This window comes from Astyanax mexicanus, chromosome 1, assembly GCF_023375975.1.
Source record: "Astyanax mexicanus isolate ESR-SI-001 chromosome 1, AstMex3_surface, whole genome shotgun sequence".
Classification (NCBI taxonomy): Eukaryota; Metazoa; Chordata; class Actinopteri; order Characiformes; family Acestrorhamphidae; genus Astyanax; species Astyanax mexicanus.
In genome coordinates, this window is record NC_064408.1 from 129,956,791 (window position 1) to 129,980,150 (window position 23,360).

The following is a 23,360-nucleotide window of genomic DNA, read 5'->3' on the forward strand; positions in this document are numbered from 1 at the left end:
TTATTTTTTATTTTATTGATAAATTTCAGAGAGTTAACTGCACAGCAGGGTGTGGGTTAAAGCTACTCCACTATTAAGGGTTTATAAATGAGTTTATTAAGAGTTTATTAATTAGGTTATATAGACTTAAAATCTCTGTTAACCAATTAATAGGGAACTATTACCAAATAATGATCCCACATTCAACTATAGTGTCAAACCTCAGATATTTCTAGATCTTTAAATTGTATCACCAGAGAAGCACCTCCAGTATATAGTGATAGTAAACATGATAGTACATGTGATATTACATATAATAGTGCAATGTGATAACGCATGTGATAGTACAATGTGATGGTACAGTGCGACGGGCCGTGCGATAGTAAACATAGTAGTACATGTGATATTGCATGTGATAGTACAATGTGATAGTACAATGTGATGTTACAGTGACAGGTCATGTGATAATGCACATGATAGTGCATGTGAGAATACAATGTGATAGTAAATTGTGATAGTACAGTATAACAGCACTTGTGATTGCATGTAATAGTACATGTGATGGTACAATGTGGCAGTACATGTGATAATACAATGCGACTATGCATGGGATAGCGCATGTGATAGTACAGTGTAATAGTTCAATGTGACGGTGCATTGCATGCGATAGTATATGTGATAGTACAATGTGACCGGTTGTGTGATGGTAAACATGATGGTACATGTGATATTACATGTAATAGCACAATGTGCATGTGATAGTACAATATCATAGTACAGTATAGCAGTGCCTGTGATTGTAATTTAATAGTACATGTGATAGCACAATGTGGCAGCACATGTGATAGTACAATGTAATAGTTCAAGTTGACAGTGCATTGCATGTGATAGCACATGTGATATATGTGATGTGACAGGTTGTGTGATGGTAAACATGATAGTACATGTGATATTACATGTAATAGTATAGCAGTGCATATGATTGCATGTTATAGTACATGTGATAGTACAATGTGGCAGCGCATGTGATAGTAGTATGTAATAGTACAATGTGCATGTGATAGTACAATGTGATAGTATAGTATAGCAGTGCATGTGATTGCATGTTATAGTACATGTGATAATGCAGTGTGATAGGTTGTGTGATGGTAAACATGATATTACATATTATATTACATAAAATAGTACAATGTGATGCAAATAGTGCATGTGGTAGTACAATGTTATGGTACAGTGTGACAGGTCATGTGATAGTACACATGAGAATACAATGTGACAATGAAATGTAATAGTACATGTGATGGTACAATGATCCCACATTCATCTTCCTATATATTTTTTTTAATTGTCTCAGCAGAGGAGAATGTGCCCCCATGTATGTCAGCATTTTACTGTAAGAATTTCTTGAACTGCTTGAATTTTTGCACCAGGAGTAAAGCAGCATAAAGTTATCCAAAAGCAGTGTGTAAGACTGGTGGAGGAGAGCATGATGCCAAGATGCATGAAAAAAACTGTGATTAAAAACACCAGGTTATTCCACCAAATATTGATTATTTCTGAACTCTTAAAACTTTATGAATATGAACTTTATTTATTTGCATTATTTGAGGACTGAAAGCTCTGCATGTTTTTTTATTTCAGTAATTTCTCATTTTCTGTAAATAAATGCTGTAAATGAGAATATTTTTATTTGGAATTTGGGAGAAATGTTGTCTGTAGTTTATAGAATAAAACAACAATGTTCATTTTACTCAAACATAAACCTATAAATAGCAAAATCAGAGAAACTGATTCAGAAACTGAAGTGGACTCAATGATGAGTCTGCTGGCCTATTTTAAAGTGGTACAGTTCACAACTACTTCAATTGATTAAATGAAAGTTACGCCATCATTTAGCAACTTTCTGAATGTTCATGTGTGCAGGGAGATAAGAGGTAATTGTGTATGAAGGGAAAATGATGACTCTTATCAGATACCGAAAGAGGAACTTCAACATGTCAACATTTTACAGTTAGAATTTCATCAGATGACCCCTGAATGTTATGAAACATAAGTGAAAAAATACCCACATAACTGGTATGATAATCATTTTAAATGGGGTGTTTTTTTTCCACAGCTTTGAAAAAAAAAATAAGAGAGCACTTAAAAAAAGATGAGTTTCTTTGATTTTACCACATTAAAAACCTCTGGAATATAATCAAGAGGAAGATGGATGATCACAAACCATCAAACCACCAAACTGAACTGCTTGAATTTTTACACCAGGAGTAAAGCAGCATAAAGTTATCCAAAAGCAGTGTGTAAGACTGGTGGAGGAGAACATGATGCCAAGATGCATGAAAAAAACTGTGATTAAAAACCAACCAGGGTTATTCCACCAAATATTGATTATTTCTGAACTCTTAAAACTTTATGAATATGAACTTGTTTTCTTTGCATTATTTGAGGTCTGAAAGTTCTGCATCTTTTTTGTTATTTCAATCATTTCTAATTTTCTGTAAATAAATGCTCTAAATGAGAATATTTTTATTTGGAATTTGGGAGAAATGTTGGCTGTAGTTTATAGAATAAAACAACAATGTTCATTTTACTCAAACATTAACCTATAAATAACAAAATCAGAGAAAGAGCTGTATACAAAAAATCATAATCAAATTTATAACTGCAGTCTGAATTAATAAGGTCCATTGCAAATTAAGCTTTTTGGCAACATTTAATAATTATACAGTTTAACACAACTAATATTACAAGTGTTCACTTTATTCAATACTCATTATTAACCCTTAATCATGAGAATCGTTACTTAAAAAAGCACATTTCCTTTTTAATGACAAACTGTAATCATGATGCACAGCCAGATCAACTTCTGACAGCATTCCTCAGGAAACTTATGCCCATTTCTTTTCAGTAGTGCCTCCAGTTCACTATTATTCTTGGAATTCCTTTTAGAGTAATTTTGTTTGGTCGGCCGGTCACTCCTGGGAAGGTTCACCAGTGTTCCATGGTTTTTCTCCATTAGTGAATAATAGTGAATCACTGTGGTTCTCTGGAGTCTGAAAGCTTTAGAAATAAATGACTTTATAATCTTTTCCAGACTGACAGATGATCAATAACTTGTTTTTTCTCATCTGTTGTTGAGTTTCTTCAGATGAGGGTATAATAATAATAATAATGTGCTGCTTTTATCTGAGATCTTTTATCTGCTTCATGTTGTCAAACAGGTTCTATTATATAAGTGATTTATTTATTCTACAGGTCTGGTAGTAATCAGGCCTGGTTGTGGTTAGTAGTGAAACTGAACTCAGTTTTTTAAAAAGTGTGATTAATCACAGTTAATTTAGGGCTAGATTGGTTTGGATTGTTTTTTTTTTCTCTTTAAGGTTTCCTTCCGCTAAAATCTCCTTGTTATTGTTGTTTGTGAAATACAGTAGGTCTCTGAGTTGTTAATGATGCTGCACATGATGAAACTCTTCCTCTTCCTCATTGTCTGAATTAGCTAATAAAAGAAAAGCCTCAGAAATAGGAAATATTCAACCAGTGACTTCATGGCCTCGCCCACCATGGATCAGGACCGCCCACAGGCGGAGCTTACAGCTTCTGTTTAAAGCCGCTAGTTAGCGTTAGCTATCTTGTGTATGTAACTGTAGGTTTAAATTGGATCTCCGGTTGATTCTACGTTTATCGAGACCTAGAATAAACACTATGGAAGCACGTTTTTTGTTATATAGAACATTTATAGACTCTGGGGCTTCGACATGGTTAAACTGCCCAAATACTGAATCAACAAGTCTGAGGTAAGAGTTTAGTAGCGTTTAGCTGATAAAAAGAAACGTTACCAATGCCACAGCGTTGAGAGTCTGGCATTAAGTGAAGTTTAAAGGTTAATTTTACCCTTTATCTTTATATCTAAGGCTGTATCTCTGAAAATATGTTTTTTTTTTGTTTTAAAGCTGTAAAATTGACTGTGGGGGGAAAGGCAGCAGGTAGACATTCTCTGCTGCAGTGGTGTGTTAGGTGATATATTTTCATGTATGAGTATTCATGAGGAAGAGCTGAAATCCTGTCTTTCTTCAGAGACCACTTATCCAGTGAACTAAAACAGAGCTAAATAGAAACACCTAAACACTTTTTTTTCTCACAAAAAACGGCTCACACGGCATTTATTCATACTAGGGACACAAATAAACTGTTTAAAATGTATGAAAAAATGATGGAATGAGGCCTTTAATAAATAAAATCATCATTCAAAAGGTGTTTTTTTATATCTACTCAGGTTATCAGGTGATTTGTTTAATTTTAAAGTTTGATTGTTAATCTGCAAGGTTTAAGTATGATAAAAATGCAAAAACAGACTGTCTGTTTGCTTTTTCACATGCAAGTAAAATTAGTAAAATTTAATGCATGTATAATAAGGGGTTGGACATAAAGTCTGTAAAGTCTCTCCGTGTTAACGATGATGTAATCTGTTGATGATGTGGCGTAATTTACAGAATATAAGTACCTGACCTGAGAGAGTGAAGTTAGACGTCAGCAGAGCAGCAGAGGATCATCTGGGAAGTGCGTCTGTATCAGGTATTACTCTTATTTATTCTTATATATACTTAATTTATTATACTCTGGAAAAATAAAGAGATCACTTCAGTTTCTGAATCAGTTTCTCTGATTTTGCTATTTATAGGTTTATGTTTGAGTAAAATGAACATTATTGTTTTATTCTATAAACTACAGACAACATTTCTCCCAAATTCCAAATAAAAATATTCTCATTTAGAGCATTTATTTACAGAAAATGAGAAATGTCTGAAATAACAAAAAAGATGCAGAGCTTTCAGACCTCAAATAATGCAAAAAAAAAGTTCATATTCATAAAGTTTTAAGAGTTCAGAAATAATCAATATTTGGTGGAATAAACCTGGTTTTTAATCACAGTTTTTTTCATGCATCTTGGCATCATGTTCTCCTCCACCAGTCTTACACACTGCTTTTGGATAACTTTATGCTGCTTTACTCCTGGTGTAAAAAATCAAGCAGTTCAGTTTGGTGGTTTGATGGCTTGTGATCATCCATCTTCCTCTTGATTATATTCCAATTTCAATTTGGTAAAATCTGAAGAAACTCATCATTTTTAAATGGTCTCTTATTTTTTTCGCTAGAGTTGTATATGTTCATATTTAGAATTGTGGTAACACTTTATTTTGTAGAACACAAATTAGGCGGTTATTAATGTTTAATATTATTTGCTTAATAAAGCCTTAATTAGGCATTTGTAAATTATTTATTCACTACTTATTATGCTTTATTCTGTGTTATTAAGTGTTATTGGTGCTTAATTAGGGGTCTGTGATTAATTTAATAAATATTTATTCAGATGAACAGAAGCTCACTTTAGAATATGGTGTACATCTTGGTCTATTAGCGACTTATTAACCCCTTATTAACTCTTTTATAATAAACTCCAGCACAGCCATCACCATACCAAACTCACATAGATAAACTCAAAATGCTATAATGTTATAATAACACTAATAACATGTAGAATTAGCTAATAGCTAATAATGCTTAATAATCGAATCTGCTTATAACAGGGTGCTGACATTATTGTTTTTTGTGCACTATAAGAACTAATACAGCCATTATTATTAATTTCCACATAATTAGACCCCTAATTAAGCACCAATAACACTTATAACACAAAATAATAATAATACGTAGTAATTAAGGCTTTATTAAGCAAATAATAAGACATTAATAAGCACCTAATTTGTGTTCCTTAAAATAAAGTGTTACCAGAAATGTTTATTCAGAAATGCCGATATTTACGCAACAGGAATGTTCAGAATATCGGACCCTAGTTCCAGGTTGATTCAGTATAATAATAGTTATTGATGATAATGTTAAACTTTGTGTATTTTGTGTGAAATTAAAGGAGAAATCTGATATGAAATGGACTTTTGGTGAAGTGAAGAAACATGAGAACATACAAACTTTTTGGAATAGTCCACGTTTAGTACTTCGCCAGCATTCCCAAATACAGAGCTTTTAGCTGATGCTCCCAACAGGAGTCCAGCGGTCTAAAGCGCTTCCACTATGAATGGGAGGTCGCAGGTTCGAATCCCGCTCATGCAGCTTTACCATCAAGCTGCTGGCGCTCAGAGGGAGCACAATTGGCCCTGCTCCCTCTGGGTGGGTACAGTACAGTAGATGGCGCTCTCTCCCCACATCACTCCTAGGGTGATGTCTGCAGCACAGGGCGTCTGTGAGCTGATGTATCAGAACCGAGTCGCTGCGCTGCTTTCCTCCGAGTGTTAGCGCTGTGATGCTACTCGGAAATGCTACATCATCAGCAGCAGCTCAAAAAGAGGCGGAGTCTGACTTTACATGTATTGGAGGAGGCGTGTGCTGGTCTTCTTAACCCTCCTGGTGTGTTGGAGTATCACTAGTGATAGAGGGAGAGAGTCCTAATGAGTGGGTTGGCCAATTGGGGGAAAAATTGGGAAAAGTTTGAAATAAAATTATAAAAAAAAGAATTACCCAGTGCAAAGAAATACCTATTCTTACACCATTATCCAGCTCAAAGATCGACTGGTAGATTTCTGAGAGTCCTGACATTTAAAGCTAATTACTGACCTAAACTACATCTCTCTCTTTATCAGATTTCATAGATTTTTACTCCATACTCCAATTTAAAACTGGCCTATACTGTTTATACTGTTTAAATGACTCTTGAATAATCAGATAACTGCAGTAATCTGATCACTGAGCTAAAGCCAGCTATTTATCAGATATTTAAATGAGATTTTTAGACTTTTTTCTGATCTGAGAAACTGGAGTGTGCAGTTTACCTGAAATCAGTTTGAGTAATCAGATAAAGTAACTGCATCATTTTGAATGTGATTGTCCATGTACATGTACTCACATTTTTTAATTCATATATATGCCCTGTTTTTATGCTTTATCGTCATCATGATTTCTGCAGCTATTTTTTTGAATTGTGTTTGAAAAAGGTGAAATGGAAAAAAAGATGTATATATATATATATATAGTACAGGCCAAAAATTTGGACACACCTTCTCTTTTTCAATGAGTTTTCTTTATTTTTATGACTATTTACATTGTAGATTCTCACTGAAGCATCAAAACTATGAATGAACACATGTGGAGTTTTATGTACTTAATAAAAAATGGTGAAATAACTAAAAACATGTTTTATATTCTAGTTTCTTCAAAATAGCCACCCTTTGCTCTGATTACTGCTTTGCACACTCTTGGCGTCATTCTCTCAATGAGCTTCAAGAGGTGGCCACCTGAAATGAAAAGTTTTCCAACAGTCTTGAAGGAAGGAAGGAGTTCCCAGAGGTGTTTATTAGCACTTGTTGCCCCTTTGTCTTCTTCACTCTGTGCTCCAGCTCACCCCAAACCATCTGGATTGGGTTCAGGTCCGGTGACTGTGGAGGTTCAGCTCATTTTTTATTAAGTACATAAAACTCCACATGTGTTCATTTATAGTTTTGATGCTTCAGTGAGAATCTACAATGGAAATAGAGAAGGTGTGTCCAAACTTTTGGCCTGTACTGTACATATATATATATATATATATACAAATGAGCATAACTAATGTATATTAATTTTATTTGTTTAGAAAAAATGGATCGAAATACATTTTACCTGCTTGGGATGATTGCACTGAGCAGCTTCGCTGACGGTAAGAATCACTGTTATAATCCTGTGTTAGAATGTGATATTTTAATTAAATTCTCTTAAATAAAGTGTCAATATTTAATATTTGCCATATTACTTTACATACTTTATTTTGCATTATTTGTATACATTTTATAATGTATCGCATTGTAATACTGACTGTGTGTTTTACAAGGTTCGGCAGATAGTTTAATCAGTATCAGTAATTATTGAAATAAGTTTATGTACTGTATCTGTATGTTAGAATCAGGGTAACATGTATTTTTAACCAGCTATCAGAAACAGAGTCATCCATTACCTTTCTCTTAGAAAAATCCCTGTATGCACTGAAAAAAATGATGCGTAAAATTGACTCAAAAAAAAGTCAAACACAACTTTCTGCATTTTCTTTTTAAGTAAATTTAATTTCAGATCAATTTAAGTAACTTCAACTCGTTTTCAAGACTTAAATGTTACACAGAGTAAATAAGTGAACTGAACTTCAGTCAATCCTTTCTTTTAGTAAACTTTACTTCATTTATTTTTACTGAGTCAATCCTTTCTTTTAGTAACTTTACTTCATTTATTTTTACTGAATCAATCCTTTCTTTTAGTAAACTTTACTTCATTTATTTTACTGAATCAATCCTTTCTTTTAGTAACTTTACTTCATTTATTTTTACTGAATCAATCCTTTCTTTTAGTAAACTTTACTTCATTTATTTTTACTAAATCAATCCTTTCTTTTAGTAAACTTTACTTCATTTATTTTTACTAAATCAATCCTTTCTTTTAGTAACTTTACTTCATTTATTTTACTGAATCAATCCTTTCTTTTAGTAACTTTACTTCATTTATTTTTGCTGAATCAATCCTTTCTTTTAGTAACTTTACTTCATTTATTTTTACTGAATCAATCCTTTCTTTTAGTAAACTTTACTTCATTTATTTTTACTAAATCAATCCTTTCTTTTAGTAACTTTACTTCATTTATTTTTACTGAATCAATCCTTTCTTTTAGTAAACTTTACTTCATTTATTTTTACTGAATCAATCCTTTCTTTTAGTAACTTTACTTCATTTATTTTTACTGAATCAATCCTTTCTTTTAGTAAACTTTACTTCATTTATTTTTACTGAATCAATCCTTTCGTTTAGTAAACTTTACTTCATTTATTTTTACTGAATCAATCCTTTATTTTAGTAAACTTTACCTCATTTATTTTTACTGAATCAATCCTTTCTTTTAGTAAACTTTACTACATTTATTTTTACAGAATCAATCCTTTCTTTTAGTAAACTTTACCTCATTTATTTTTACTGAATCAATCCTTTCTTTTAGTAAACTTTACTTCATTTATTTTTACTGAATCAATCCTTTCTTTTAGTAACTTTACTTCATTTATTTTTACTGAATCAATCCTTTCTTTTAGTAAACTTTACCTCATTTATTTTTACTGAATCAATCCTTTCTTTTAGTAAACTTTACTTCATTTATTTTTACTGAATCAATCCTTTCTTTTAGTAAACTTTACTTCATTTATTTTTACTGAATCAATCCTTTCTTTTAGTAAACTTTACTTCATTTATTTTTACTGAATCAATCCTTTCTTTTAGTAAACTTTACTTCATTTATTTTTACTGAATCAATCCTTTCTTTTATTAAACTTTACTTCATTTATTTTTACTGAATCAATCCTTTCTTTTAGTAAACTTTACTTCATTTATTTTTACTGAATCAATCCTTTCTTTTAGTAAACTTTACTTCATTTATTTTTACTGAATCAATCCTTTCTTTTAGTAAACTTTACTTCATTTATTTTACTGAATCAATCCTTTCTTTTAGTAAACTTTACTTCATTTATTTTTACTGAATCAATCCTTTCTTTTAGTAACTTTACTTCATTTATTTTTGCTGAATCAATCCTTTCTTTTAGTAACTTTACTTCATTTATTTTTACTGAATCAATCCTTTCTTTTAGTAAACTTTACTTCATTTATTTTACTGAATCAATCCTTTCTTTTAGTAAACTTTACTTCATTTATTTTTACTGAATCAATCCTTTCTTTTAGTAAACTTTACTTCATTTATTTTACTGAATCAATCCTTTCTTTTAGTAAACTTTACTTCATTTATTTTACTGAATCAATCCTTTCTTTTAGTAACTTTACTTCATTTATTTTTGCTGAATCAATCCTTTCTTTTAGTAAACTTTACTTCATTTATTTTTACTGAATCAATCCTTTCTTTTAGTAAACTTTACTTCATTTATTTTACTGAATCAATCCTTTCTTTTAGTAAACTTTACTTCATTTATTTTACTGAATCAATCCTTTCTTTTAGTAAACTTTACTTCATTTATTTTTACTGAATCAATCCTTTCTTTTATTAAACTTTACTTCATTTATTTTTACTGAATCAATCCTTTCTTTTAGTAAACTTTACTTCATTTATTTTTACTGAATCAATCCTTTCTTTTAGTAAACTTTACTTCATTTATTTTTACTGAATCAATCCTTTCTTTTAGTAAACTTTACTTCATTTATTTTACTGAATCAATCCTTTCTTTTATTAAACTTTACTTCATTTATTTTACTGAATCAATCCTTTCTTTTAGTAAACTTTACTTCATTTATTTTTACTGAATCAATCCTTTCTTTTAGTAAACTTTACTTCATTTATTTTTACTGAATCAATCCTTTATTTTAGTAAACTTTACTTAATTTATTTTTACTAAATCAATCCTTTCTTTTAGTAAACTTTACTTCATTTATTTTTACTGAATCAATCCTTTCTTTTATTAAACTTTACTTCATTTATTTTTACTAATCAATCCTTTCTTTTAGTAAACTTTACTTCATTTATTTTTACTAATCAATCCTTTCTTTTAGTAAACTTTACTTCATTTATTTTTACTAATCAATCCTTTCTTTTAGTAAACTTTACTTCATTTATTTTACTGAATCAATCCTTTCTTTTAGTAAACTTTACTTCATTTATTTTTACTGAATCAATCCTTTCTTTTAGTAAACTTTACTTCATTTATTTTTACTGAATCAATCCTTTATTTTAGTAAACTTTACTTAATTTATTTTTACTGAATCAATCCTTTCTTTTAGTAACCTTTACTTCATTTATTTTTACTGAATCAATCCTTTCTTTTAGTAAACTTTACTTCATTTATTTTACTGAATCAATCCTTTCTTTTAGTAACTTTACTTCATTTATTTTACTGAATCAATCCTTTCTTTTAGTAAACTTTACTTCATTTATTTTTACTGAATCAATCCTTTCTTTTAGTAAACTTTACTTAATTTATTTTTACTAAATCAATCCTTTCTTTTAGTAAACTTTACTTCATTTATTTTTACTGAATCAATCCTTTCTTTTAGTAAACTTTACTTCATTTATTTTTACTGAATCAATCCTTTCTTTTAGTAAACTTTACTTCATTTATTTTACTGAATCAATCCTTTCTTTTAGTAAACTTTACTTCATTTATTTTACTGAATCAATCCTTTCTTTTAGTAAACTTTACTTCATTTATTTTTACTGAATCAATCCTTTCTTTTATTAAACTTTACTTCATTTATTTTACTGAATCAATCCTTTCTTTTAGTAAACTTTACTTCATTTATTTTTACTGAATCAATCCTTTCTTTTAGTAAACTTTACTTCATTTATTTTTACTGAATCAATCCTTTCTTTTAGTAAACTTTACTTCATTTATTTTACTGAATCAATCCTTTCTTTTATTAAACTTTACTTCATTTATTTTACTGAATCAATCCTTTCTTTTAGTAAACTTTACTTCATTTATTTTTACTGAATCAATCCTTTCTTTTAGTAAACTTTACTTCATTTATTTTTACTGAATCAATCCTTTATTTTAGTAAACTTTACTTAATTTATTTTTACTAAATCAATCCTTTCTTTTAGTAAACTTTACTTCATTTATTTTTACTGAATCAATCCTTTCTTTTATTAAACTTTACTTCATTTATTTTACTGAATCAATCCTTTTTTTAGTAAACTTTACTTCATTTATTTTTACTGAATCAATCCTTTCTTTTAGTAAACTTTACTTCATTTATTTTTACTGAATCAATCCTTTCTTTTAGTAAACTTTACTTCATTTATTTTTACTAAATCAATCCTTTCTTTTAGTAAACTTTACTTCATTTATTTTTACTGAATCAATCCTTTCTTTTAGTAAACTTTACTTCATTTATTTTTACTGAATCAATCCTTTCTTTTAGTAAACTTTACTTCATTTATTTTACTGAATCAATCCTTTCTTTTAGTAAACTTTACTTCATTTATTTTACTGAATCAATCCTTTCTTTTAGTAAACTTTACTTCATTTATTTTTACTGAATCAATCCTTTCTTTTATTAAACTTTACTTCATTTATTTTACTGAATCAATCCTTTCTTTTAGTAAACTTTACTTCATTTATTTTTACTGAATCAATCCTTTCTTTTAGTAAACTTTACTTCATTTATTTTTACTGAATCAATCCTTTCTTTTAGTAAACTTTACTTCATTTATTTTACTGAATCAATCCTTTCTTTTATTAAACTTTACTTCATTTATTTTACTGAATCAATCCTTTCTTTTAGTAAACTTTACTTCATTTATTTTTACTGAATCAATCCTTTCTTTTAGTAAACTTTACTTCATTTATTTTTACTGAATCAATCCTTTATTTTAGTAAACTTTACTTAATTTATTTTTACTAAATCAATCCTTTCTTTTAGTAAACTTTACTTCATTTATTTTTACTGAATCAATCCTTTCTTTTATTAAACTTTACTTCATTTATTTTACTGAATCAATCCTTTTTTTTAGTAAACTTTACTTCATTTATTTTTACTGAATCAATCCTTTCTTTTAGTAAACTTTACTTCATTTATTTTTACTGAATCAATCCTTTCTTTTAGTAAACTTTACTTCATTTATTTTTACTAAATCAATCCTTTCTTTTAGTAAACTTTACTTCATTTATTTTTACTGAATCAATCCTTTCTTTTAGTAAACTTTACTTCATTTATTTTTACTAATCAATCCTTTCTTTTAGTAAACTTTACTTCATTTATTTTTACTAATCAATCCTTTCTTTTAGTAAACTTTACTTCATTTATTTTTACTAATCAATCCTTTCTTTTAGTAAACTTTACTTCATTTATTTTACTGAATCAATCCTTTCTTTTAGTAAACTTTACTTCATTTATTTTTACTGAATCAATCCTTTCTTTTAGTAAACTTTACTTCATTTATTTTTACTGAATCAATCCTTTATTTTAGTAAACTTTACTTAATTTATTTTTACTGAATCAATCCTTTCTTTTAGTAACCTTTACTTCATTTATTTTTACTGAATCAATCCTTTCTTTTAGTAAACTTTACTTCATTTATTTTACTGAATCAATCCTTTCTTTTAGTAACTTTACTTCATTTATTTTACTGAATCAATCCTTTCTTTTAGTAAACTTTACTTCATTTATTTTTACTGAATCAATCCTTTCTTTTAGTAAACTTTACTTAATTTATTTTTACTAAATCAATCCTTTCTTTTAGTAAACTTTACTTCATTTATTTTTACTGAATCAATCCTTTCTTTTAGTAAACTTTACTTCATTTATTTTTACTGAATCAATTCTTTCTTTTAGTAAACTTTACTTCATTTATTTTACTGAATCAATCCTTTCTTTTAGTAAACTTTACTTCATTTATTTTACTGAATCAATCCTTTCTTTTAGTAAACTTTACTTCATTTATTTTTACTGAATCAATCCTTTCTTTTATTAAACTTTACTTCATTTATTTTACTGAATCAATCCTTTCTTTTAGTAAACTTTACTTCATTTATTTTTACTGAATCAATCCTTTCTTTTAGTAAACTTTACTTCATTTATTTTTACTGAATCAATCCTTTCTTTTAGTAAACTTTACTTCATTTATTTTACTGAATCAATCCTTTCTTTTATTAAACTTTACTTCATTTATTTTACTGAATCAATCCTTTCTTTTAGTAAACTTTACTTCATTTATTTTTACTGAATCAATCCTTTCTTTTAGTAAACTTTACTTCATTTATTTTTACTGAATCAATCCTTTATTTTAGTAAACTTTACTTAATTTATTTTTACTAAATCAATCCTTTCTTTTAGTAAACTTTACTTCATTTATTTTTACTGAATCAATCCTTTCTTTTATTAAACTTTACTTCATTTATTTTTACTAATCAATCCTTTCTTTTAGTAAACTTTACTTCATTTATTTTTACTAATCAATCCTTTCTTTTAGTAAACTTTACTTCATTTATTTTTACTAATCAATCCTTTCTTTTAGTAAACTTTACTTCATTTATTTTACTGAATCAATCCTTTCTTTTAGTAAACTTTACTTCATTTATTTTTACTGAATCAATCCTTTCTTTTAGTAAACTTTACTTCATTTATTTTTACTGAATCAATCCTTTATTTTAGTAAACTTTACTTAATTTATTTTTACTGAATCAATCCTTTCTTTTAGTAACCTTTACTTCATTTATTTTTACTGAATCAATCCTTTCTTTTAGTAAACTTTACTTCATTTATTTTACTGAATCAATCCTTTCTTTTAGTAACTTCACTTCATTTATTTTACTGAATCAATCCTTTCTTTTAGTAAACTTTACTTCATTTATTTTTACTGAATCAATCCTTTCTTTAAGTAAACTTTACTTAATTTATTTTTACTAAATCAATCCTTTCTTTTAGTAAACTTTACTTCATTTATTTTTACTGAATCAATCCTTTCTTTTAGTAAACTTTACTTCATTTATTTTTACTGAATCAATCCTTTCTTTTAGTAAACTTTACTTCATTTATTTTACTGAATCAATCCTTTCTTTTAGTAAACTTTACTTCATTTATTTTACTGAATCAATCCTTTCTTTTAGTAAACTTTACTTCATTTATTTTTACTGAATCAATCCTTTCTTTTATTAAACTTTACTTCATTTATTTTACTGAATCAATCCTTTCTTTTAGTAAACTTTACTTCATTTATTTTTACTGAATCAATCCTTTCTTTTAGTAAACTTTACTTCATTTATTTTTACTGAATCAATCCTTTCTTTTAGTAAACTTTACTTCATTTATTTTACTGAATCAATCCTTTCTTTTATTAAACTTTACTTCATTTATTTTACTGAATCAATCCTTTCTTTTAGTAAACTTTACTTCATTTATTTTTACTGAATCAATCCTTTCTTTTAGTAAACTTTACTTCATTTATTTTTACTGAATCAATCCTTTATTTTAGTAAACTTTACTTAATTTATTTTTACTAAATCAATCCTTTCTTTTAGTAAACTTTACTTCATTTATTTTTACTGAATCAATCCTTTCTTTTATTAAACTTTACTTCATTTATTTTACTGAATCAATCCTTTTTTTAGTAAACTTTACTTCATTTATTTTTACTGAATCAATCCTTTCTTTTAGTAAACTTTACTTCATTTATTTTTACTGAATCAATCCTTTCTTTTAGTAAACTTTACTTCATTTATTTTTACTAAATCAATCCTTTCTTTTAGTAAACTTTACTTCATTTATTTTTACTGAATCAATCCTTTCTTTTAGTAAACTTTACTTCATTTATTTTTACTGAATCAATCCTTTCTTTTAGTAAACTTTACTTCATTTATTTTACTGAATCAATCCTTTCTTTTAGTAAACTTTACTTCATTTATTTTACTGAATCAATCCTTTCTTTTAGTAAACTTTACTTCATTTATTTTTACTGAATCAATCCTTTCTTTTATTAAACTTTACTTCATTTATTTTACTGAATCAATCCTTTCTTTTAGTAAACTTTACTTCATTTATTTTTACTGAATCAATCCTTTCTTTTAGTAAACTTTACTTCATTTATTTTTACTGAATCAATCCTTTCTTTTAGTAAACTTTACTTCATTTATTTTACTGAATCAATCCTTTCTTTTATTAAACTTTACTTCATTTATTTTACTGAATCAATCCTTTCTTTTAGTAAACTTTACTTCATTTATTTTTACTGAATCAATCCTTTCTTTTAGTAAACTTTACTTCATTTATTTTTACTGAATCAATCCTTTATTTTAGTAAACTTTACTTAATTTATTTTTACTAAATCAATCCTTTCTTTTAGTAAACTTTACTTCATTTATTTTTACTGAATCAATCCTTTCTTTTATTAAACTTTACTTCATTTATTTTACTGAATCAATCCTTTTTTTTAGTAAACTTTACTTCATTTATTTTTACTGAATCAATCCTTTCTTTTAGTAAACTTTACTTCATTTATTTTTACTGAATCAATCCTTTCTTTTAGTAAACTTTACTTCATTTATTTTTACTAAATCAATCCTTTCTTTTAGTAAACTTTACTTCATTTATTTTTACTGAATCAATCCTTTCTTTTAGTAAACTTTACTTCATTTATTTTTACTTTACTAAAAGTTACTAAAAGAAAGGATTGATTCAGTAAAAATAAATGAATTTACTCTATTTACTTATTTACTCTATGTAACATTTAAGTCCTGAAACCGAGTTGAAGTTACTTGAAGTTGCAAAACTTTCTTTTAAGGAAGTTTTACGCATCATTTTTTTCAGTGTGCTGCTGCATTTCGGGGGGTGTTTTCTTTCTGAACATCACTTTTTAACCCTCTTATAAGTTTCCTGTTGTTTGGTGTTCAGGAGAAACTGTGGCTCAACTTAAAGGAATCGTTTCCCAGTCCAGTTATCCAGAGAACGCGTACAAAGCCATCGATGGAAATCGAGATGGAAACTACTTCGGTACTACGACCTACGGTTCCTGTACTCACACTGCAACCGAGCAGAACCCCTGGTGGAGGCTGGACCTGCAGGACGAGTACAAAATAACCTCCATCACCATCACCAACCGAGGAGACTGCTGTTCAGAGAGGATCAACGGAGCCGAGATACGCATCGGAAACTCTCTAATCAACGAGGGAAACGATAACCCACGGTAATTTGTTTGCTGTGTTCCTATGGATTGTAGCTACAAACTGCAAACGGCTTTTCTTACGTCTTTCTTTTAACTTTGGCAAAGGCCAGATTTGTGGAGAGCAGGACTTATAGTTGTCCTGTGGAGGGATTCTCCTGATCCACCTGATCTGTGGATCTCTGCAGCTCCTCCAGAGTGACCATGGTCCTCCTGGCTGCTTCTCTAACAGCTTTTACAGCGTAAAAAACATAATGTAACCAGGTCTAATCAACAAATATATAATAGAATGATTAATACGATTAATACCTATCTGTAGAAATTTTGTAAATACAGACCTTTCTCTTAATTAAAATAAAATACATATGTTTACAGCTTAAATCCACTCATTTTTTTAACAATACGTTATGAAATGATCACGGTTTAAAGTCTTACTAAAGAAGAAAACCAATATGCAACCAAATGAAACCACTGGGTCTTTATTTCCCTTTAAGGCTTGTGTTGAGATGCCTGTTCAGAAATATCCTGCATCTGGTTAGTTTGCACAGGAGTTAGTTGCAAGCCCTTATGCCTTTTCTTTTTTTTAGTTATTGGGACAAAAAACGAGCTTAAAAACTATCCATTAAAGTCATGCGTTAAGACGATAAACCTCTTACTGATGCAGGAGGACTGTCTGTGTGACACATAATTATATACTGTTATTATTGTTAAACATTATCACTTATTATTAATGTATGTTTGATCTCATGTTTAAGGAAATCCCACACAAACACTCATTGTCTTATGCACTTGTGCAAGCCACTGTTGCACTGTATATGAATGAAAAACAGGCATTGCACTGATCATTTCGTTTCATTTTCATTGTCTTTTCAGGGTTGCGGTGATTTCTTCCATCCCTGCTGGAAAATACCAAAAGTTTGCTTTCAAAGATATAATGTATGGACGTTACGTCAACGTCATCATACCGGGAAAGAATCGGATCCTGACTCTCTGTGAGGTTCAAGTGATAGGATCCCGACGTTCAGGTGAGGGTTAAATGATATAATACTGATTTAATACATTATGTTGTTAAGTAGTAACAAGATTTTGGGATATTTTCTCTCAGTTATGTTCATGTTGGGCGCACCTCTCACCCCTACCATGAAACTTCGGTACCTGTCACCCCTACCATGAATCTATCTTTTGTTGCCTCGGATTCTGAGCTGTAATCTGGCTAATCGTCCACTGCTGTTTCTCAACGGTTCCCAAGGTTGCGCTCCGTGGTTTCTCTACCCGATGCACTGTAAACCCATACGTTGTTTGAACTCAAATGATTTAAGTCTGTTTTACATAATATTGGGTATTTTTAAACAACACTCAACTATTTTGAGTTAGTTGAACATTTGTGAGCACATATACTGTACTATTCAAACTGAGATCTTTGAGTTGAACCAACTTATAATAATAACTGAGTTTAGTCTGTTTTGTCATTAACAGCTTCTTTTCCATTGGCTTCTGTCACAATCTATTTGCATACTGGACGTGTCCAACAGTTTCTGACTAACTAACACTCACCATCAGTGTGTAGTGATTCCCCCCTGGGCTACCTTACAAATAAATCAACTTCCCCTTTAGTTGTAATAACTTGATGTTTTAATTTATGCTAACTCAAGTTTTTATTTCCCATTAGTTAAAGAAATTGAGCAAATTGGCTGCCTTAGAAAAGTTAGGTAAACTCAACTTATCCGGTCTTACAGTATAACAAAAATAAAAAAGTTAAATCAACTTCCCCTTTAGTTGTAATAACTTGATGTTTTAAGTTATGCTAACTTAAGTTTTCACTACCCATTACTTTTTTTTACATAATTTTTTAAGGCAACCTGTTTACTCAAATTTCTTAAGTAAATTCAACTTATCCGGAATTACAGTGTGCCAGTTTGGTGCTTTCTGGCATGGTTGCTCCCATGTAGCCTGGACGCAGCTGCCATTTCCAACCCCTCCATGGTTCTCAGCTTCGCCAAATTTGTCCTTACGTTCTCCAAGTTCCAAGAACGTCCTGTGCGTTGCCTTTCCTGCCTGCAATCAGGAACTGAATGATTATCTGTCTGTCATTCTAGACCTGGCTGTGTGCTTCGGGGGTTCAGGATTTTACGAGTATTCTGGTCTCTTCTCCACACAGGTTCCACCACTTTTATTCAATCTCCTTTTCAACCTTCGATCTACACACCACTGTCTCTCTGAGGTTCTATCCTGGACCTTGCTCAATTTGCGGCATTCCCTAACTTCCTCACCTTCTCCAGCTCCCATTTTTCCATCTGTTCGTCCACCCTCAACTTCTTCCATAAACTCTTCCTTGGCTCACCTCATCCTTTTTCCAGTCATCCCCAAATCATATACTTACTGAAAGGCTTTAAATGAGGAGAACCATCTCACCAATATCAGCCTTTAACCCTCACTTCTCTGTTAGTGTTAAATCAATGATTTAACACTAACAGTGTTGATTTAACACTGCCAAATTTCCTGTGTATCAACCCTACAGTCCGGACAATATTCTCCTAATATCTCTCGTACCTTAGAAGCTATTTTTTCCTGCAAGCTTCTGTTGGTTTTCTCCGAGGATCAGAATTCACCGCTTCATCCATCACTCATCACGGCTCCGATGCGTCGATGCGTCGGGATGCGATGCGATGAAAAGTTGAGCCGAGCTGAAATTTATGCAAATGAATCCATCCAACGCGATGCGTCTATCCAATCAGAGAGCAGGTGTTCGCCTGATATGTGTCAACAGCGCAGTGTCTGAAAACATTTTAGTTTCACTTTCAAGCGTCCAGAGAAGCCTGGAAAATAAGTTTCAGGCTTTCCTGTTTTTTGTTAAATCCCTGCAGATTTACAGCGACTCTGATCACAGTAAAACAGCGAGGAGAAAGGCTGCTGTGATAGTTGGCGTCTCTGGTGGGTTTTTAAAATATTCATTTGTAATAAATTGGTAAAGTTTGCTTTTGTTAGCTTATATTCTGCTCTCTAGACAGTGTAATGAAGCTCATTCAAACATTTATATCTATAAATACACATTTATATTTACTAGTTTATAGGAAATAATAATAGCTTGTATAAAAGCATTTCGCATTTATTAAAACGATTTAATTGGACGACGCAGGGAACGCTTTTGTAACGCCCACATGCGACCAGTTGGAGGGGGCAGTGCGATCATCTGCGCTGACGCGACGGAGCGACGGAGCAGTGTAAACACCGTAACACCTCTCATTTTCAACATCAAGCGACGCCAAACAAACCAATGCGATGTGTTTACTCCAGTTTACATCTGCAACCTCATTCACCTCGCTTGACCCCCCGTTTATCAGTGAATCCGGTTCCCCTGATACCAGAAATTGGTTCTGTTTACACCTCAGGAACATTCTAACCTTTAGCAGATTCAATCCCACTCATTTTTCCAAACATTCATTCAGAATCGGAGCAGCCACCACAGCGTCGCCAAGGTTTACACCACCACACAGTACAGATACTTGGCCGCTGTTCCTTTCACATTTATCACAGTTACATCTGCACTTACGTTCGAGACCTGTCTACAGCCAATAAACTTCTAGTCCCAATTTGATTATCAGAGTTCACTTCCGTGATAGCAAAATAAAGCAATACTGTATGTTTCTTATGTAAATTATTGTGCATATTAGGGGAGGGCGATATGGCCCTAAAATAATATCACGATATTTCATGGTATTTTCATGATAACGATACTCTAGGCGACATGATAAAACACTTTTTTTATTACAAAAATACACTATACACTGCAAGAAAATAAACATATTTGATTATTACATACAATATAATACTGCACACCCCTAAGTGAGATATTAAAAAATACAAGAATTGTATCAGATTTGTAACAGAAGTCAATGATCTAGAATGTGATGATACTAATAATAATACACTCCAAATATCTCCATATATCCAGGATTAAAGTAAAATAAATATAAAAAAAATATTTTAGGGTATAATATCGTTCACAATGTTTCAAAATATTGACGATATCACCGTGTACAATACGATATGGCACCCCCCTAGTGCATATATTATTTTATTTGACCTGTTCTACTGTATGTTGTAAATATTGATCTCTGCATACTAGTGGGAACTTGCACCAAGTTTTTTTCTACTGACCTGTACTCTTGTGATGTGACGATAAATTTGATTTGATATTTCAGTATAAAATTGATCAGACATTTAAATTCATTTATAAAATCAGAACTTTCACCACTTAAGTTTTCTTCCAGAAATGATGCTGCTGTTCCCCAGTTCAGGGGGTGTTTTCTTTCTGAACATCACTTTTTAACCCTCTCAGAAGTTTCCTGTTGTTTGGTGTTCAGGAGGAACTGTGGCTGAACTTAAAGGAGTCACTTTCCAATCCAGTTATCCGGAGAACGCGTACAAGGCCATCGATGGAAATCGTAATGGAAACTACTTCAGCAATGCAAACTACGGTTCCTGTACTCACACTGCAACCGAGGAGAACCCCTGGTGGAGGCTGGACCTGGAGGGCGAGTACGAAATAACCTCCATCACCATCACCAACCGAGGAGACTGCTGTTCAGAGAGGATCAACGGAGCCGAGATACGCATCGGAAACTCTTTAATCAACGAGGGAAACAATAATTCACGGTAAGAGAAGTCTGTTTCAAGCCGATTTACTAAACATCTAAAACATCAACAATATAATTTCCCTACCTCTAATAATCACGTTATCCTCACTTTTGATGCTGACCAAAAACCAGGCCCGTGAAAAATCACCGTAATAATAGTTATGTTAGTAACAAAATATATTTAAGCAAAAATACAAATACAAAAATACAAAATGAATCTGTACAGGAGTTGGAGTGTGCATCCAACAGTCTAAGCACTGATACATTTACACCACGCATAGCGAGGTTCAACTTTGGTCGACAGATATCAGGCTGATTTTTTTTTGGAACCTTCTTCCACATGTTTACTGTGTTCCTACAGTGTACCTTGTGGCTACAAACAGCAAACGGCACTTCTTATGTCTTTCTTTCAACTTCCATAAAGACCAGATTTGTTGAGAGCAGGACCTAAATAGTTATTGATTCTCCTGATCCAGCCTGTTTACAACCTGTTTACAGCTTAAATGCACTTTATTTTTAAAACATTACATTATGCAATGACCACAGTTTAAAGTCTTACTAAAGAAGAAAATCAATATGCAATCAAATTAAACCCCTGAACTGTTTGTTTGCTGTGGCTCTGGGTCTTTGTGCTGAGATGCCTGTTCAGAAATATCCTGCATCTGGTAAGTTTGCACAGGAGTTGCATGCCCCGCCACGACATGCATCTCCAGGCAGGAGTGCATGCTTTTTTAACAGCTTTTACAGTTAAAAAAACATAATGTAAGCAGGTATAATCAACAAATATAGACTAGAAAGATAAATATGCATTTGTAGAAATTTTGGAATTGCAGACCTTTCTTTTGTGTACAGCTTAAATCTACAATATTTTTGAAACATTACAATAACATTAAAACATTAAAACAACAGTATTGTTAATTTAGGTTATTATTCATTTATTTTTGGTCTCATTTTAAGGAAATCTCATTCTCATTGTCTTATGTACACATAAAATAGGTGGGTTTAGTGTGTTAGACTACACCATTAAAAATGTTAAAAACCATGTCTTTTTTTCATGGTCTGTCACTCAAAATCTCAATGAAATACATCATAAAATACACATACAAGTTTTTGAACAAGTTCAATGCATATGACTATAAATCAGGCATTGCACTGATAATTTCACTTCCAATTTTTTTGTTTGTTTCAGGGTCGCGGTGGTTTCTTCCATCCCTGCTGGAAAAGACAAAACCTTTAATTTCGGAGGAGGAGTCTCTGGACGTTACGTCAACATTATAATACCTGGAAAACATCGGATCCTGACTCTCTGTGAGGTTCAAGTGTTTGGATCCAGACGTTCAGGTGAGGGTTAAATGATAGAGATAATGCTTACTGATGTAATAAATTATTGATAATAAACATAAAAGTTAATATGCTGTGGTGCAAAACACTTTACCAAGATTTTGATACTGTAGCTGTGAGAGGTATTACTGTACTATAGCATCATAAGCACACAAAAGACTGAAACAGAGGGGCTTAAATATACACAAGGAGGGTGAGGAACACCTGGGGCCAGTAACGAGAGGGTGGGGTTACAAACGAGACACAAGAGGCCAGTTGTTCAAAAAATGTAATCCGGATCAAAATTATCCAGATTTGGTAATCACATTTTTTGCTATCCAGGATCAGGTGATCTGTCTTACTTTTAAGCCAGTTTTTCAAAGCAATATTGGATTGGATCAACCTGATCCAGAAACACAGTTTTCAGGATTAGCTAATCCGGATTACCAGCTATGTAAAAAACAGGTAGAAGAACCAACAGGGGTTGATGACTCCTTTTCTTGCAGTAACAAGATACTGCTTATTGCAAAACAATACGAGCAATTGAGCGTTTAAATGGAGTTCTGCAGAGACGCTTTGCATGACTTAACTATTTGCGAGTCGAACCACAGGGAGCATGCAACATAACACTTGCATGTATTGTCCTGCCCAACGTTGCTACCAGACGCAATGTCCCTCTCTGTGATGTTCATGATGCACCTGAGCCTGTTGAAGAACCAGAACAAACTCTGGTGTTCTTTGCAATTGTTCGA

At 30.9% G+C, this 23,360-nt stretch overlaps 1 protein-coding gene across 1 annotated transcript in view; it reads left to right on the forward strand.

Annotated features, from left to right (window-relative positions):
- LOC103037467 (uncharacterized) overlaps window positions 1–23,360 on the forward strand; it is a 43,308-nt gene that overhangs the window by 7,895 nt on the left and 12,053 nt on the right. Inside the window, exons 4-5 of the mRNA XM_049468971.1 lie at window positions 16,571–16,675; window positions 22,478–22,629. Coding sequence (XP_049324928.1) covers window positions 16,571–16,675; window positions 22,478–22,629 — 257 coding nt within the window. The remainder of the gene's footprint in view (window positions 1–16,570; window positions 16,676–22,477; window positions 22,630–23,360) is intronic.